The sequence below is a fragment of the Apaloderma vittatum genome, unplaced genomic scaffold (assembly GCF_000703405.1).
Source record: "Apaloderma vittatum isolate BGI_N311 unplaced genomic scaffold, ASM70340v1 scaffold38372, whole genome shotgun sequence".
Classification (NCBI taxonomy): Eukaryota; Metazoa; Chordata; class Aves; order Trogoniformes; family Trogonidae; genus Apaloderma; species Apaloderma vittatum.
In genome coordinates, this window is record NW_009703737.1 from 1,004 (window position 1) to 17,913 (window position 16,910).

Consider the following 16,910-nt stretch of genomic DNA (forward strand, 5'->3'; position numbering starts at 1 on the left):
CGCCCAGAAATAGAACAAGAAATAATGGGTTTAAGTTAAAACATAGGAAGTTCCACCTCAACATGAGGAAAAACTTTTTCACTGTAAGGGTGACAGAGCACTGGCACAGGCTGCCCAGGGAGGTTGTGGAGTCTCCTTCTCCGGAGACTTTCAAAACCCGCCTAGATGCATTCCTGTGTGGCTGCCCTAGGGGATCGTGCTCGGGCAGGGAGGTTGGATTAGATGATCTCTAGAGGTCCCTTCCAACCCCGAACATTCTATGATTTGCTTTAGCCATATGTGCTGTACTTACTGGTTCTGCTGTTTCTGTTCTTTCTGTTCCTTGCTGCAAGCCTCTCATAGGTATGCCTTCTGGGAAACAAGACGTGTTTCCTATATTAAAGTTTGAAAGCATGGGGACTTGCTCACTCTGTCCTCAGCAAGTGTTTGCCCGATATTCCGTGTGAAAGAAGCTGTTTTGCAGCCACCCAAGTTCATAGGTCCATGTAGAGCAGAGAACCTCAGTCTTCAAGCTTTGAGTTTAGATTTATTTAGAGTGCGGGGTCTTCAGGACATGGCCCAGTGGCACTGTATACAGTTCAGCTGTGCAAAACACTCAGTGTCTGGAAGTGGTTTGTACTACCTTCCACCTGCCTGGGTCAACTCAGGTGCAAGGCTCTTGTTTTCTTTTTCCTGCAGCATCTCAGGCTATGGAGCTGCTGGTGGGAAAGGAGGAAAGAACACCATGATGCGATCCCACGGCGTGTCTGTGCTGGGAATTTTTGACCTCCAGAAGGATGATACTTTGTATATCTTGGTGGGACAGCAAGGAGAAGATGCTTGTCCTAGTGTAAGTGATTGCCCTTTCTGTTTTGCCTTACTCCCTCCTACAAATCCATGGTGTTATGTCTGTTTACAGAGAAAGCCATTGTCCTTGATGGGTTTGGGCTTGTGTGGTTCAAGGGATAGCTACAGTTTTGCTGGGAGGCTGTGAGTGTGAAAAGATAGAGTACCATGCCACTGTGCTCTCTTCCTCTCCAACATTCAGGCCTCATTGGTAATACACTACAGGCTCCTGACTGATCTGCGTATCTCAGAACATCTACATGGGGGTTTGGAGGGAAAAGACAACTCTGCCTTCCTCTCCTCTGGAGATCAGTCTTCAAGGTTGACTTCACAGGGCTTTGCTCTGCTTCTAAGCCTGGCCAGCCCTGCCATCGTCATAGTACTCTGGAACCCTGAAGACACTCACCCCACTGGGCCCATTTGGTTATTTTCTGTACAGGAGTGGGAGAGACAGATTAATCACTGCTGATCAGTCCTGATTTTTTGTGTTACTAACCAATTGTTGCTACAAATGCCTCGACAGAAAGGTGCAACTTTCAGCATTTGCAAACACAATAATCTATTACTCATTTAGTATTCTTTAGAGGATGAGGGAATAGGAGATTCTTATGAGGGAAACTAAGCATTATCTGATGAAATTTCACCTACAGGTTTGAGCTGGACATTTAAATGCTGTACATTTCTCAGCTATTACTGGCTGGCATCCAAGAGATGAAAGCTTAGCAGTCTGTTACAGCAGAGTAAGGTTGAAGGATGTAGACAAGAAGGAGGGGTTTTCAAGGCTAGGCGCTGAAGTAAATAATGTTAAAAGTAGAATTATACATATCTCCAAACAAACCATTAATACAAAGCCTCTTTGAAATGAGAAATGCCCTAACTCAAACTTCCACCTAATGTCTATAACTGGGACATTCCAGCTGAGTGTAATATATGGACTCATTAAATTGCAGGCCACTGTAATCTTAGTGAGAATTTATTGAGTGCTAATGTAATTCTTTCATTGAGGCAAAGAGATTGCATTGACTTGTAGAAGGGACTTTTACTAGATTGGATTGTAATCAGTTATGTCTTTGCCATGAAGGATTTTTATTTTTTTTAATTCAATGGTAATCTAGTGGTTCCTTTGGGTCACTGACTTTGTCGTTTTATTAATCATCCTCACCCAACTCCAAATCAATTAAGCAGAGAGAAGACTAGGGAAAGGAGGATGGTTTAGTTCCATCAGCAAATCTGCACACACGGAATGGACGCCATTCGTTCTCTGACACAACCTAGGACACATTTTATGGTCAACAGAATAATTTGTAACTTCAGGGTGGTTTTATCAGGTTCTTCTTCCAAAAGAAAACACATATATGAAAGTAGAATGAAGCAGAGGTGAATCCTACTGTAAAAAATGTTTGTGCATTTTTCCCTTAAAGTAATGTGACCTAATGAGCTCAGTGTGCATAACAAGATAATGTTACTGAGGTTAAATGTATAAGGTAAAAGCAGATAGAAGCAAAGCTTGCAACTTAGAAATACTTACAGCAGAGTCCTGTTTGTCATGTACTTTAGTGCTCCAGTTTAAAATTAAAGCAATGGTTACCTCTCTTCTGCCATAGTCCAGAACTACTTAAAAAGTCATGTTTAAAATCAGTTAGTGAATTCAGTGATTCGCCTAATACAGAAGGTTCACTACATTTGGTGCCAATTGATAGATTGAAAAATAATGCTAAGTAGGATATGTGGAGGCTTTTTAGTGAGATATCTTTTTTAACATCAGGTCAACTCTGCAATGAAAGATGGGATTTCAGCTGTTTTGGTAGGCTTGGAAGTAGCTAGCACTGGTAATTACAGTAAAATTGTTGCCTGACCCCAACCAGTGGGGCACTGGAAGAGAGAGTAAAGAAACTTGGGTTCTCTCTCTGTCTGTTGCATGATGTTGGCCAACTCACATCATTGCTGAGTTAATGTCTTCCCCAAATTGTGAGATACAGGTAGTTAATGCTGGGAAGCATTTGCAGTAAATTCTGCTACACTGTGTTTTAAAAGTTTATGGAACTGTTTTACATGGTAATAGATACCAGCACTGAGCTTGCTTCAAAATAATTCAATTAAAATGGCAAAAAATTCTTCTGACATAGGTCAAAGCGTAAAGTGAGATTCTTCTAGAAGAGTTGTTTCTGCTTATGTATTTTCACTGGAGGAAAATTTATTGGTTTGGGAAGGTGAAGGGTCCACAAGACCTGTGTGTGTTCAAGGACTTGGAGATTTCTCACCAGAATTCAGACCTAGTCACAGAATCACAGAATGTCAGGAGTTGGAAGGGACCTCAAAAGATCATCTAGTCCAGCCCCCCTGCCAGAGCAGGATCACCTGCAGTAGATCACACAAGTACTCATCCAGGTTGGTTTTGAATATCTCCAAAGAAGGAGACTCCACAACCTCCCTGGGCAGCCTGTGCCAGGGCTCTGGCACCCTCACAGTGAAAAAGTTTTTTCTAATATTTTTGTGGAACCTCCTATGTTCCAACTTGTACCCATTACTCCTTGTCCTGTCATTGGACGCTGCTGAAAAGAGCCTGGCTCTGTCCTCCTGACAATCCCCATTCTGTTTGCAGACTAATGATGTTATACAGAAGGTCTGCATTGGCGAGAACAATGTGATTGAAGAAGAGATACGTGTCAACAGAAGCATCAATGAATGGGCAGGAGGAGGTGGAGGCGGGGGAGGTGCAACTTACATATTTAAGGTATGGAAACATAATTCCCGTGCACCTTCATCATGAACATGTCCTGCCACTTGCCTCTAATGCTGCAGCCTGAACTATCTGAGAACCCTCTATACACCCAAGTTGGCCCTTCATGCTTCTTAGAACTGCTGCGCAGTATGGCCATGCTTACTTCAGCGGCTTGGAGTTTCTTTTGGAAATAGGTAGAAATGGGTTTGTTCCACTGGAAGCTGAGATGCTGAAGCATAATTCCATAGCAAAGGGCAAATTCCACAGGATTTGCTTCAAATCTATCATTGTAGAACATTTTAGACTTTAGCTACATGTTTGGCCCATGTAGTGCCATGACAAGAGGAGTGGAGGATAGCCTGCGTGTTTTTTGTTGGCAACCCTACAGCTAGGGACCACTGACCTTTTCTGTCACGTGCTAGCTGGGACAGTACTCATTCCAAATGCCAGTTTCGGGCCTTAACAATATGTTTAGGTACCCAATTTCTACACAGTTCTTTGTTAAGTCTACATGCTCAGACAGTTTCCTATGTAGCAAGTCCTTTACCAGTGGAGACACTGTATTGCTCTATACAGAGAAATGCTCCTTTGCTGTTTCATTTCATGGAAGTCATCACAAGGTAACCTTACAAGCTTTCTAACAGCCATCTGCACTGTAGGTACAATTCATAGAGTGGCTGATGCTACTGTTCTCTGTTGCAGAGCTTGGTAGGACTGGTGCTATTCATTAATCTTTTGAGTGTGGGCACATAAATAATGCAATGGTAATTTGTAGTGCTGAGCAGCCCTAGGTGCCTGCTCAGTGCAACTTGCAGTAACTGGCATGTGCTTGAACTTCCGTTGGTGTGTCTGATTCAGTTTGAACACTGCCTTTATTTCTGAATTTGTTAAGATGGAGAATGGAGAACCAGTCCCTTTGATAATTGCAGCAGGAGGTGGTGGCAGGGCCTACAGGGCCAAAACAGACACTTTTCATCCTGAAAGGCTGGAGAATGATTCCTCTGTTCCAGGGTTGAATGGAAATTCAGGAGCTGCAGGTGAGGAAAGTTTACTGTTTTTTAAGAAAACTTTTGTGAATATGTGGTATCCCAGATTCCTCCTCCCAAGGAGATGAGGTGAAAGTCATCAAAACACAGCTCAGGCATAAGTGTAACAGATGCATATAGGATGTACCCTCAGTACAGGATGCTTGGCCTAAGTAAGGGTATTGGGGTTGGTATACCTATAGCAAAGGCAATATTCTCCCAAAATAATGTAGTACCTCTTATAAACAAAGTTGTTTGATTTTTGGTGTGGGAGCCTGCAGTGCTGATGGGACTCTCTGCACTGGTTTGTGGCTGTGTGCTCTCTGCACTGGTTTGTGCTGTGTAGACATACTCACAGTTTCCCTGGCTTATGCAGAAAGAGCGTAACTGCAGGCTGGCTACAAGTCTCTGTGAAGAGACCTTGGACTGAATTACCAGCAGAACTGACAGTGAGTCACTGGTGAGTATGTTGTGTTTAGAGCAGGGCTGGGACATGTTTTCACATCCCTTTCACTGTGTTCCTTTGGATCTGCTTCAGAACAGACAGGGGTTTTTTTCAAAAGTATTTTCTTCAAAAAGAAGGGGAAGGCTCTGTAAGCCAGAAACATGTGGTTGAGGAATAGTCAGGGATATCTTTTTACATTTTCCATAGAAAATACTTGTCTTTGTAGGATAGGTGGGAAGAGGTGAAGATGATTAATGTGGTCAAAAGCCCTACAGAAAGGTCATATCCCCTCTTCTAACCGAGGCACAAGACTCCTACTTTCAGCTGAGGTGCTTTGAAGGAGGTCTTGTTCTGCAGATCCCTGCAGTGCTTTTTTACACAGAAATAACCCCTACCTGTGCCTTTTCTCTTCTGTTAACTGCAGGTGGTGGAGGTGGCTGGAATGATAACACTTCCTTCCTGTGGTCAGGAAAATCCTTGCTGGAAGGTGCTACTGGAGGAAGATCCTGCCCCCAGGCCATGAAGAAGTGGGGGTGGGAGACAAGAGGGGGTTTCGGAGGGGGTGGAGGGGGGTGCTCCTCAGGTGGAGGAGGCGGAGGATATATAGGTAAAGTGGCTTCGTGTTCAAGGTGTCCCTTCCCCTCCTTTAGTGCTAATGATCAGCAAAACACTGATAGATAATTCTCCTGTAGCTAGCATATTTGACTGTATGTACTAGTATGTCTGTGTGTTGCCTTTTTTAGTGCTAGTTGAACGTATGGCATTTAGCAGACAGCCAGATGTCAGTCCTTCAGCTGTACTCCTGGCTTTGCACTCTGCAAAATGCGTCATTAAGATCCTGCTGTGGTTCTTGAGCCTTCCATGTCGGGGCTATAGTGCTGGAGAAGGAGCCACAGGCTATGTGCTCCCATACCCAGCACCTGTGCTTTGAGGACTTTGGTCCTGGAGACTGGCAGCCAGGCTTCGTGCCAGCGGAGAGAGGCAGCTTCTTCTACCCTGCCCTGCTGTGGGGAGGCCTTGGTCCTGCACAAGTGGTCTCTGGGGGCAAAAGCTCAGGCTGCCAGTCAGGAGCCCCTCTTAATAAGGACGATGGTGTTGACTTCAGTCAACAAGGAGCAAATTTCATGTGCTGCGGGTCTCAGGGCAGCTGTCAGATGGCACTATGTTGATTTTAACTGGTGCGGACTGGATTCAAGATCTCTACTAACCCATAATCTCCTGAGCTGCATAGTTTCTTCAGCCATCTGCACTGTGGTGGACTTTTTAACCCCTGGTTCTCCACAGCCTAAATCAAGTCTGCAATAGACTAGAAATCCTGAGAGGAAGTAATGAGTTTAAATGACTATGTGCATGTTTTGTACCAATGTTACTGTGTAATGCTTCTTTTTCCAACAGAATGCTTCACATGACATAATTTTAATTTTACTGAAGATGGTTAAGGAGGAAAAGTCATTTTGGGGTGGGGTGGGAGAAACTTTGCATGCTTGCAGTACAAAATATATGGCCCTTACTGTGCCTCTAAGATGTTCTATATATTGCCTATACTTTGCTCCTGATGTGTTCTGTATGCCCAAGCACAAAGGAGCAACTCATAAATTCCTTCAGTCCCCGTTCCTGGTGGACAACCCTGTTTTCAGGGTGCAAAGGAGAGGAATGATAACAGCTTATTCATTCCCTCTGCCGATATAGTACATACCTTGATCAGCAAGGGTGCTGAACTTGGCCCTTGAGTACTGGTGCTATCCAATCTCTTGGATCCATTAATTTTAAGAAGGGCTTATATTTCACAGCATCCAAATGGTTGAAGACTAAGTTTGTGACATAGTTTGCAACAGTCTGCCTAAAACTGAGTTGAGAAATTAATTGTCACATGGTGCTATTAAATTGAAGTTATGGAGATAAAAGATGAGTGGTTCATCCTACAACTCGCCAAGTGCTCCCTATGTGTTAAATACTTTGATTTATTCTCTTTTCTCATTTGGATGCCTCCCTAAATACACTGAAGTCGTGCATGTTGCAATGCTTATCTGTATTTTAGTGCCAGTGAGCCTCAGTCTGTTAAGGTAACTTCTGGTTTAACGTAGGTGGCAATGCTGCAGCGGAAAATGACCCAGAGATGGATGGGGAGGATGGTGTTTCCTTTATTAATCCAATTGGTACTTTATACACTCCAGCACTTAAAGGTATTCCTATTGGTCAGAAGTCTTCTAGTGGTTTATTTCGTGCTAAGAACAGTTTGCACCTGTAGGACACTTTAGAACCCTTTGGGTACAGCTTAGTGTCATCATGAACATGAGGCAGAAAGCGTAACAAAGTCCAATGGAGAATAGAATGCTACTTCCAACAGAAGTAGCAGGAAGAAAGCAGATAGAGGGAACATCAGGGCTACTAGAAAGCCCTTCCCAGTAATATAGTCTACCAGCCTATAGAATAATTTTGTCCAAGGAAAGTGGTAACAGAACCTTATAGTTCAGGTGATTCTGGAGAGACACAGGCAGAGCACCTGACTATTCACTAACAAACGTATTCCTTAGAGCATCCCTCAGCAAAGTATCCAGGTTGGACCAGAGAGTTTCTAGAGAAAACCATGCAGTGCTGACCAGCAGTGCATGGGAATGATAAATAGTGACACTCCAGCCTGTGTCTGCCCAGAAGTCAGCTTCTTGAGTATGTTTGCAGAGTGTTCAGAAAATCAAAAATAACTATTTGCTGGGGGGGGAAAAAAAAAAGTTTACTTTAGAACAGCCAGAAATATCTTCAAATACAGATGCAGTCTGGCCTCATAGATTCAGCCAGAAAATTTTGAAAACATTGCAGTGTTTGATCTCAGAGGGAGTAAAGACCAAGAAAGAAAAGGGTGAGCCCCACAGACCACTGAGAGAGCAGGTTTCCCTTAGCCTCTGCAGCAGCCTCCTTGCTAACGTGGTAGGACTATCTGCTCAAAGAGAGCCAGTGCACCTCAGCTGCAATGAGGCTAATTTAAGGCAGTGTTATTTTCTAGATGAGAAAAGGACAGGAGCTATGGAAGGTGGGGAGAAATCAGTTTCTTGGATAGGGTCCACACTGTCACATCTGACAACTGTGACCGCATGTCCCCCATTTCTGTCAGTGCCCAAGGGAATGATATGAATGATCTTTACTGTAATTAACTCAGCTTCTTTCATCCACTCTCTAGTGACAGAGGGGCACGGAGAGGTGGCTATTAGGCTGCATCTTAACTGCAGTCACTGTGAGATGGACGAGTGCCGTGTTGATGTGGAGACTCAAAAAGTCATTTGCTACTGTGAGCCAGGCACAGAGTTGGCTGAGGATGGCGTGTCTTGCATAGGTAAGTAGGTGTATGCAGTAGACTGCTAGTGAGTGAAACAGAGAATACATGGCAAAAGTATGTTGTTTGAACTGTAAGACATCCTGAAAGTGTTATCTATTCTTTCTGAAAGCTGGTGTCTGTTGAATGTTACCTTGTTTCCTGCTAGTATATGCTGCAGAGTTATTGTGCTAGGATAATGACACATCAGTGCTGAGGAATGGTGCACAGAGCAACCTTGATGGTTTGCTTTACAGTATATGTTTGGCATACTGGGCTGCACAGAGAGTCAATTTTTGTGTCTGCTTGAGCCAGTGCTCACATTCTGCTCTGAAATCAATGAAAGTTGCTCACTGAAGGAATTTTCCAGCTAGCCTTAAACTGCAGGTCAATCCGCTTAAGAAGCAAAAAAATGTACAAGCTGAAGGAGGATATAATTCCTGTGGATTCCTTGTGCAGAATTTATAAGAAGCTCTACATGAGAGATCTCAGAGGAAAACTAAAGACAGTGCCTATACTTGCCTTACTTGAAAAACTAAGTGCTCAGAGCTCCATTACTAATTTCCTTCATATTCTTACCCAGCAGTTTGAGCTGGTGACTCCAGGCTTTTGGAATCCTGCTCTCAGCTTTGTCACTGGCACGGGAAAACCGTTCCCATCTGTAAAAGGGGTGAAAATCATGGTCATTTTGTCAGGGTGAAGTAAACTTTAATAGCTGGTCACTGAATGCCTTGTGGTCCCAAACGAGGATGCAGCTATGGAATACTTTGTACTACACTGGCAGTTATCGACTTTTTTATCCTTGGATTAGATGCATTTAGGAGATGATATATTGAAGTCCTCCTTCTGCTTTTGTTGTGATTCGGCATCGATAGCAGCACTTTAACCCTCGCAATGTAGTGTTCTGTCCACCTCCCCAACCTCCTGCCCCTGGTTTTTATGGTCTTGTTCTCATACCCAGAGAGTGCACATGTTAATTTGTCGATAGCAAACCATCTGTTTCAGTGGCTTCATATTAATTGAGGAGAGTGAAACAATGAGGTATTAGAAGTCATAGATCCTGAGAACCGATCATGCCAGAAGTTGCTCTTATAGCATAGGAGCAGAAAATGAATAAATGGAAGGAAGAGCAGAAAAATCTGTCTGCAAAAAAGTGACTGCTGGAAGATCATTTCAAACATGTAATTCCTTCTTCTCTTGCCTCTGTTACAGCTGAGCCAGCGGCTCATGTCCCTCTCTCCTTGGTCTTATCTGTGGTGACTTCAGCATTGGTGGCTGCTTTAATTTTGGCTTTTTCAGGAATCATGATAGGTGAGTATTTCTCTGCAAAAAATAATTTTTTACGAAGGCTGGATCTGAGCTGGGGATAATCGGGCCCTGGGAGGCAAAATTATTCAGGTTTTTAGCTACTGCCGCTTTTAATGACACCTTCCTACACACATGCCTTAACTTCAGATGTCAGTAGTTTCAGACCACAGTGACCAGTTTGAGGAGGTTTCAGTGACTGACAGCATCTTGAAAGAGACGTCATTGCTTGTGTTGTAGTGTAAAGCTGCCAGAATACAACTGCCACTGGTTTTGAGAGCTGCTAGTGCTTAACACCTAAAAGCAAGGTCCTTTATCTGCGTGCCTACGTACACATTTAGCCTCTTTAATGTATGACATTTAAGCTTGAAATTCTCACGTAGGTTCCCCTTTTACAAACTGCTACTTAGTAGGATGTGAGCATTCTTGACGTCTTTATTTGAAATTCTAAAAGGTATTTTTCAGCCTTTCATTTTCTTATTTTAAACAATTGCTCACCTGCATTCAGCTGCAAGCAGAATAGATTTGAATCAATGAAAAGCAGCAAGGGATTCAAACCACAGCTCTGCCACCTTTCTTTGTCCACACTTTATATAGTCTGGAAGAGGGGAGGAGTGTACCCAGAGCAGCAAATAGCAACTATTAAATTAGATTTGTGCAGCTGTTTCAGTTTTAAGAATTTCAGGGGTTATCAGTAGCATACACATGGTCCTACATGGATGGTTTCTGGCCTGACAGTACCCCTTTAAAATTACTAATTACTTTTCAGGGAGTGGAAGAGTAATCCTCTTTCCATCCAACTTGACTATCATTGCCATCTCAGGAAAGAACAGTGATTTAAAAAATCAAAGCAAAAGCAATGAGGAGGAAAATGGAGAACAGGAAGGGTTTGTGGATAGGTCATTACATCCATCAGCCTTTGTGAGTGCATGTTTACCCCTTAAATTCTTCCCCTGAGCAACATCTGCTGGAGAAGATGCGATAGCTATTACCGTCACAGGCTTTGGGCTCAATCCAGCTCCCACAGAAATCAATAGTAAGGGTAATAGTGATTTAACCTGCTCAAGATTGGCATCTTGCTTTGAAAAAAATACTGCAATATTAATTACTATTTCAAGGAATATCCACAGGATGTCTTCTGCCAAAGTGTGATTTCTAGTGATGTTTCAGAAGCATGTAAAGTGATTTAAGGAATATAACACTGCCATACACTGATTTCAAATTTAGTCCAACTCTGTTGTTTAGAAACAGAGGAAATTCTGCAAAAGGAGCTAGCTCTATGTGTTACTCTGGGGTAACAGTATAGTCTGTCCATTTTGAACAACGTGATGCAATAACTCATTTCAGATTTTAGTCACTTCGGTGGGATTTAGGAAAGTTGGTTATACTCTTAACTCCCTCGAGTTTGGAACTGAACTCACAGTTGGAAGGTCCAGTTAAACTAAATAGAACAAAAACCTCAGAACTGTGAAATCAGAGAGCTCTGCAAGTGAATTCCGTTTTACTTCTTCCAAACAGTTCAGAAGCAAGCCTGTTTCTCCTAGGATGTGTAAATCAAAGGTTCCAGGATAATTTCAGATTTCATCTTCTGTCTGTAATTTCTTCATGTACAGAAATATGATGGTGTCACTGACTGGTTTGATTCACTGAAATTTGGCCACACGGTGAATTCCAGTAAGACATGTTGCATGGCTGCTGTCCTGTTCCAAAGTCAATCTGTCTCTGATTTACTGTATCCTCTATATTTAGTATATCGTCGGAAGCACCAGGAGCTACAAGCCATGCAGATGGAGTTACAGAGCCCAGAATATAAACTGAGCAAGCTGCGCACCTCCACTATCATGACAGACTACAATCCCAACTACTGCTTTGCAGGAAAGACCACATCCATTAGTGACCTCAAAGAGGTGCCTCGAAAAAACATCTCCCTCATCCGGTAAATTCATCTTTGCCTTCCCCAGGCTTCACACGGTACACTCATGTCTGCTGGCTCTCCTACACAGATGTGAACTCATGTCTTTGTGCAGACACGTACAAATTCTCTTATGCTTTTAGACCCAGTGCCCCTTTTCATAAGAAGGACGTGTAAAGCTGCAGTAGTTAGGCTTATGTGGAGGGGACGAGACTTTGGCAGTCTCCTTGGCCTTTTGCAGGTACAGTGTTAATCTTCTGGGATTACAAGAGGAACTGAAGAGTAATTCATGTAATCAGTAATTCAGGCACATCTTTTGCAGACTGTGCAATGAATGGTCCATTTCCAGTATTAACTGATGAAATGCTGGCAAGACTGAGGCTCGTAGGAGGCTCTTTTAAAGTCTTTGATGGAATCCAAATGTGACTTTACCCTGGTACCATGCAGTTTTGCATGAAAAGACAAGAGGTGAAAGCAGGAGATCTTGGAAAACCAGGGAGCATACAGCACTTAGAAAGACAGTGCTCAGAGAGCAGTCTATGCAGTCTGCAATGTTTTGCTGTCTCCTGTTCCTCGTTACCTGCACATCTTGCTGGACTGCACCTAGAAGTTTCCAGTGTACCCTGTGCTGCTGCTGCCTTTGTCACTCAGGCTCTGAAAGGATTTTTGAAATGTGGCAAGCTGCAGAGAGCGGAGGGCATAGATAAGGGCAGGGAAGGCAGGCTTTTGGGAAGGAGGGTGAGCTACAAGCTGTAAAGATCTGTTTTATACCCCCAGTTTGTAAAAAGTTGGTCAGGCGTAGCCAAGAATAGTGTCTCAACCTGACACCTACAAAATATTATTAAAAAAGTGGCTGAGTCACAGACAACGCAAGTCCTCACCGTGGTTTCACTGCCTAGACTGGTCTTTATCCTGGCAAAACTAGAGCCAGAGCTTATGCAACAGCAAAGGAAATCACCCTTAGCAGCACCTGTTTGAAAGGACAGGAGGGCAACAGCTCATGCTATCAGCCCAGACCTGGCTCTACCAGAAAATCTGTGCATGCTGCAAAAGAGGGTCTTACTGAGAGCCTTTTACCCAGACCAAAATGCAGGAATGTCTCTTAGAGGCCCAAACTACCACTGCCCAACATGCAGTCCATGCAAGGTTAAGAAGGTCTCGGGGTCCAGGATACAGCTTCATTCTCTGCTGGAGCTGGCTGTGTCGTTACAACATGCCACCTACGTGGTACAGCTGTTGTCGTACCAGTTGACTTAACATTAAGCAAGTGAAGACTGAAGGTATGCAAAATCTGTATCACTATAACATAGAACAGGATCTGTTGTGTGATTAATTTAATTCCTTTCTGTTTTACTTGTACCCTCATTCAAAACAAAACTGTAAATTTCACATGATCAGTACCAGAAATGATTCTCAGCTTGAATTCCTAGAGCTAAGTGCTTTACAAAGCACTAAAATCAGCATTTACCAGCTAAGGTACTTACACAGAGTCACAAAATAAATCAGGAGAAGATACTTGATTTCGAATTCAGGTCCTTTGAGAATCATTGTGCTTCCTAGTTTCATGTTCAATGTTTCCTTTAATTGTGATGCATAAACATCATGGAAGTTGTTAATGTGTGTAGGGTGTGGGAACAACAAGATCTGTCTTTGACCTGCTTTGGAGCACCCACCACTAGAGCACAGACACCAAAGTCACAGAAGAGTGTCACCCGTTACAAACTGCAGTGCCAGCAGCTGGATTTCACTGATGACTGTTCACTTTTGACGATTGCTTTCCCGACCAGTGAAATACATTGTAGTTCCAGGAAAGATCACACCAAAGTCTGGCCCCCTGTGTAGTGTGACGGGATGGTATCATCAGTGTAAATATCCAGTTCTCCCTGTTTCGCTACTGTGAAAATTATGAGTCCGTTCTGTGAGCTGTGACCACAGTGTTATAATGTATGTTCTCTGTAGTAAAACATTTTTGTCTTCTCTGGTCTGTCCAGGGGTTTGGGCCATGGAGCCTTTGGTGAGGTATATGAAGGTCAGGTGGCAGGGATCCCCAGCGACCCCACTCCCTTGCAGGTGGCTGTGAAAGTAAGTGACAGTGTATGAGTTATCATGATGGTTTCATGCGCCTTTCACCCAAGAGTCCCAATGCATTATAAAAATGAAGATGAATTAAGCATGACTATAGTACTGAAGGATGTGGCCAGAAAGGTTGCTGCTCTGTTGCAACACTTTAATCCATCATAGTGATGGTAGAGCTTGTAGCATATAGGCTTGTGAGACTGTTAAAAGAGGTCTGTAGGTAGTAAACAGGCAAAGATTTCCCATACAGATGCCACAAACTGCAGGTATGAGAAATAATTCCATCCTCTCTCCATCCTCCACATGCTATACCTGGTGTGATAATCTGTTCCGAGCCTTTGAGTCAGAGCCCAAAAGTCTTCACAGGGCCAAGAGCAGCTGGCACATAGATCAAAGAGATGAGAGGCAGGAGATGGCTGGTTTTCCAGGGATCTCACTACTGCATTACAGGATGGATATGCGCTGGATGTGAAGCTAAAGCCTAAGAGACCCTGGTAGGATTCTCCAGGCCTCCAGCAGCCTAGATAGCCTCTTTTCTCCTAGAGGTTACATGGCAGCACAGTGTTATTGCTGGGTATACTTCATAACCTTGTTGGGAGTTAAGAGTATTGAACTGTCAGAGAGCTCAGAAACTGTGGTCTCAATCCTTGTCCTGTATATTGAGCACTGTTCCTGTGCACTCTGGGCTATTCCCTTTGCAGGGAGGAGGATGACAGTGACGTTGATGGGCCACATGTTCTGATCGTTACCTTTCAGCAGGCTTCACAGTCTAGTTTGGTAATGGTCAGGCTATTATCTTAGAGTGAGGTTTCTTTCAGAGAAACAAGGATTGCTGCAGACAGTGTTAGTGCTTTTGTTTGTGCCAGTTGTTCTACATCTGTCAGTTTAAATATCTTCTCCTCATCAACCTCTTCTTTCTCCTCCAGACACTGCCAGAAGTGTGTTCGGAGCAAGATGAGCTGGACTTCCTCATGGAAGCTCTCATTATTAGGTGTGTATGAATAAGATGAACAGCACTTGTGTAAGCTTGTGAAGCCCAGAACTTAAAGAAAAACTGTGCTTTGAGAGGTGATGTCCACACATCTGTATGCTAATTTTAGTGCATGGCTGTCAGTGTTTTAAGAGAATAGACATTAATATCTTTTCCTATTTTTCTTACAAATTAAGAGGCACCAGATTATTAAGGACTACATTTTCAAGAGAGTCGACACTGATTTTCATTGTCCAAAGTGAAAATCTCTAGGCCCAGTTTGGAGAACTGATAACAGGATCCTCTGATTTGTCTTAGAGATCAGAACATGAGATAAAAGCAACTTAGGTGTTTGGATTTGACTAGTCAAAACTAACAGAGGACATTAACTTAATGCTGCTGTTATGTTGCATGTCAGTCACCGAGTCATAGAATCTGTGGAAATAGTTTCCTATCACATTGAGGTCTGGAGAAATAAGAAATATTAGAGACTAGATCTTAAGGAATGTCCCCTACATAAGTGGATCACTGTATTGGTACGTTATTTGGAATAAGTCTACCCTGGCCCAGCTCTGCTCCTTGGAGAGTGAAATTAGGAGCTGACTTTTTTCTGCTATCAGACGTTCTCTGCTTCCGATGGCCAACAAGTCTTGCCATAGCTCAAAAAGGACAGAGAATTTAGAAAGAGGGAAAGCAACCAAAAGCCACTCCTTCCCCACCTCTGTTGCTGCACTGTGCAAACAGGTACAGAGTGCAGGGGTAGCGCTTAAGCTTTATCACACTACCCTGGAGATTTGTTTTGTTCTTAAAAACAAACAAAAAAAGCATTCCCTGCAGCAAAACATTCTGAGTGTTTTCTGTAATTGTGTGGTTTAGATTAAAGTTGCTCCATAACTGGGTCTTTCTGTCTCCACAGCAAGTTCAACCACCAGAATATTGTGCGCTGTATTGGGGTGAGTTTGCAGGCACTGCCCCGTTTCATCCTGCTGGAGCTCATGGCTGGAGGTGACCTGAAATCGTTCCTGAGAGAGACGCGACCTAGACCGGTAAGAAAAGAGAAAATTCAATTTTATTTAGTAAGCTACTGCCACAAGGCAAATACGTAACTATAAAAGAGCTGATCCATGCAGGTACTGTCTCCCAGCATTTTAGAGGGTCAGAAAATTGCTAGAAGACCATTAGATGTACAGGGACATAGATGCTACTGGCGTTATGCAGAGGTGCCTCCTCCCTGAACTTTGCTCTCTAGCATTGCAGATACTATCTAAGGAAAGGACAAAATCAAAGTTTTAAATAAGAAAGTTAAATTCTACTCTCACCTTCCTCACACCAGCTGGGGGTGAGTTTGGGGGGAAGCATTGAGCTGATGATGATAAATCTGTTGTTTAAACCTCTGGTCAGGTGCATTTCCGTGCATATCTGTCAGTGCAAGGACAGACAAGGACAAAATCTGGCCTGGAGTTGTTGACTTAGTAGCAAATATCCTTAGTCCAGATTTTTAAAGTTTTTCCCACTGAAATCAGCATCAGTAGGAGATGACAGTCAGTTAGAAATGTGTGGGAAATAAATGATGACTTTTAGGGAGGAATCAAGTGTTTCAGAAAACTTATGTTTGCTCTGAGCCCCTGGATCAGAAAGGCACCCAGATGTTGAAGTTCATACTTTGTTGAAGCATCATACTTTGTGTCTGCATTTCCTTGACAAGGGGCAAAATGCTGAATTTTATCAGTACAAGAGAGATACAAATTGGATCTAACAGATACAAATAAGATTCTTCCTGGAGGCATCTGGAAACAGATTGACTTTGTATTTTTTTCCTTGCAGTCTGCTTTTCAAACATGTGAAATGTTTGTGTTGCTCGAGAACACTGCAGTCTTGATTAGGTTGCAATACAGTGGATAAGAAAGCTGAATACCCCCAAAAGTCAAGATGTTTAAAATCTGAGCAAGAGGTGTTTATAAATAGAGGTTGTTTTTCTGTAGAACTAGAGATGTCCTTGTTAGCTCATACAAATGAGCTGAATTTGGTCGTAGGTGAATGGGGAAATTCATGTTTTGCAGCGTGGGCTCCCCTCTCACCCAGTGCAGAGCAAAAAGACATGGGCAAGGTATGCTGCCTGGGAGGTGCTGTGTTCGAAACTGCTGGGACAGGCTGTGCTAAATGTGTGAAGTGGCAGGTGAAAGAAACAGGATGGTGTAGGGCAAGGGTATCTATCATTTTGTGATGGAAAGGTCTTTTTGGCTCATTAAATTAGAGAAGCCAGCTCAGTAATGATCAGGACCTTGTGAGGAAGCACCAAGAACATTAGTCCTGAACAGCAGGA

General features: G+C 43.1%; 1 protein-coding gene across 1 annotated transcript in view; it reads left to right on the top strand.

Moving 5' to 3' along the window:
• Window positions 1–685: 685 nt before the first annotated feature.
• LOC104270382 (ALK tyrosine kinase receptor-like) overlaps window positions 686–16,910 on the top strand; it is a gene marked incomplete at its 5' end in the record, with an annotated part of 21,810 nt that continues 5,585 nt past the window's right edge. Inside the window, 11 exon segments of the mRNA XM_009864727.1 lie at window positions 686–829; window positions 3,428–3,559; window positions 4,440–4,584; window positions 5,442–5,624; window positions 7,102–7,200; window positions 8,193–8,362; window positions 9,542–9,635; window positions 11,379–11,565; window positions 13,533–13,623; window positions 14,544–14,608; window positions 15,504–15,633. Of these exon segments, the coding sequence (XP_009863029.1) occupies window positions 686–829; window positions 3,428–3,559; window positions 4,440–4,584; window positions 5,442–5,624; window positions 7,102–7,200; window positions 8,193–8,362; window positions 9,542–9,635; window positions 11,379–11,565; window positions 13,533–13,623; window positions 14,544–14,608; window positions 15,504–15,633 (1,440 nt within the window).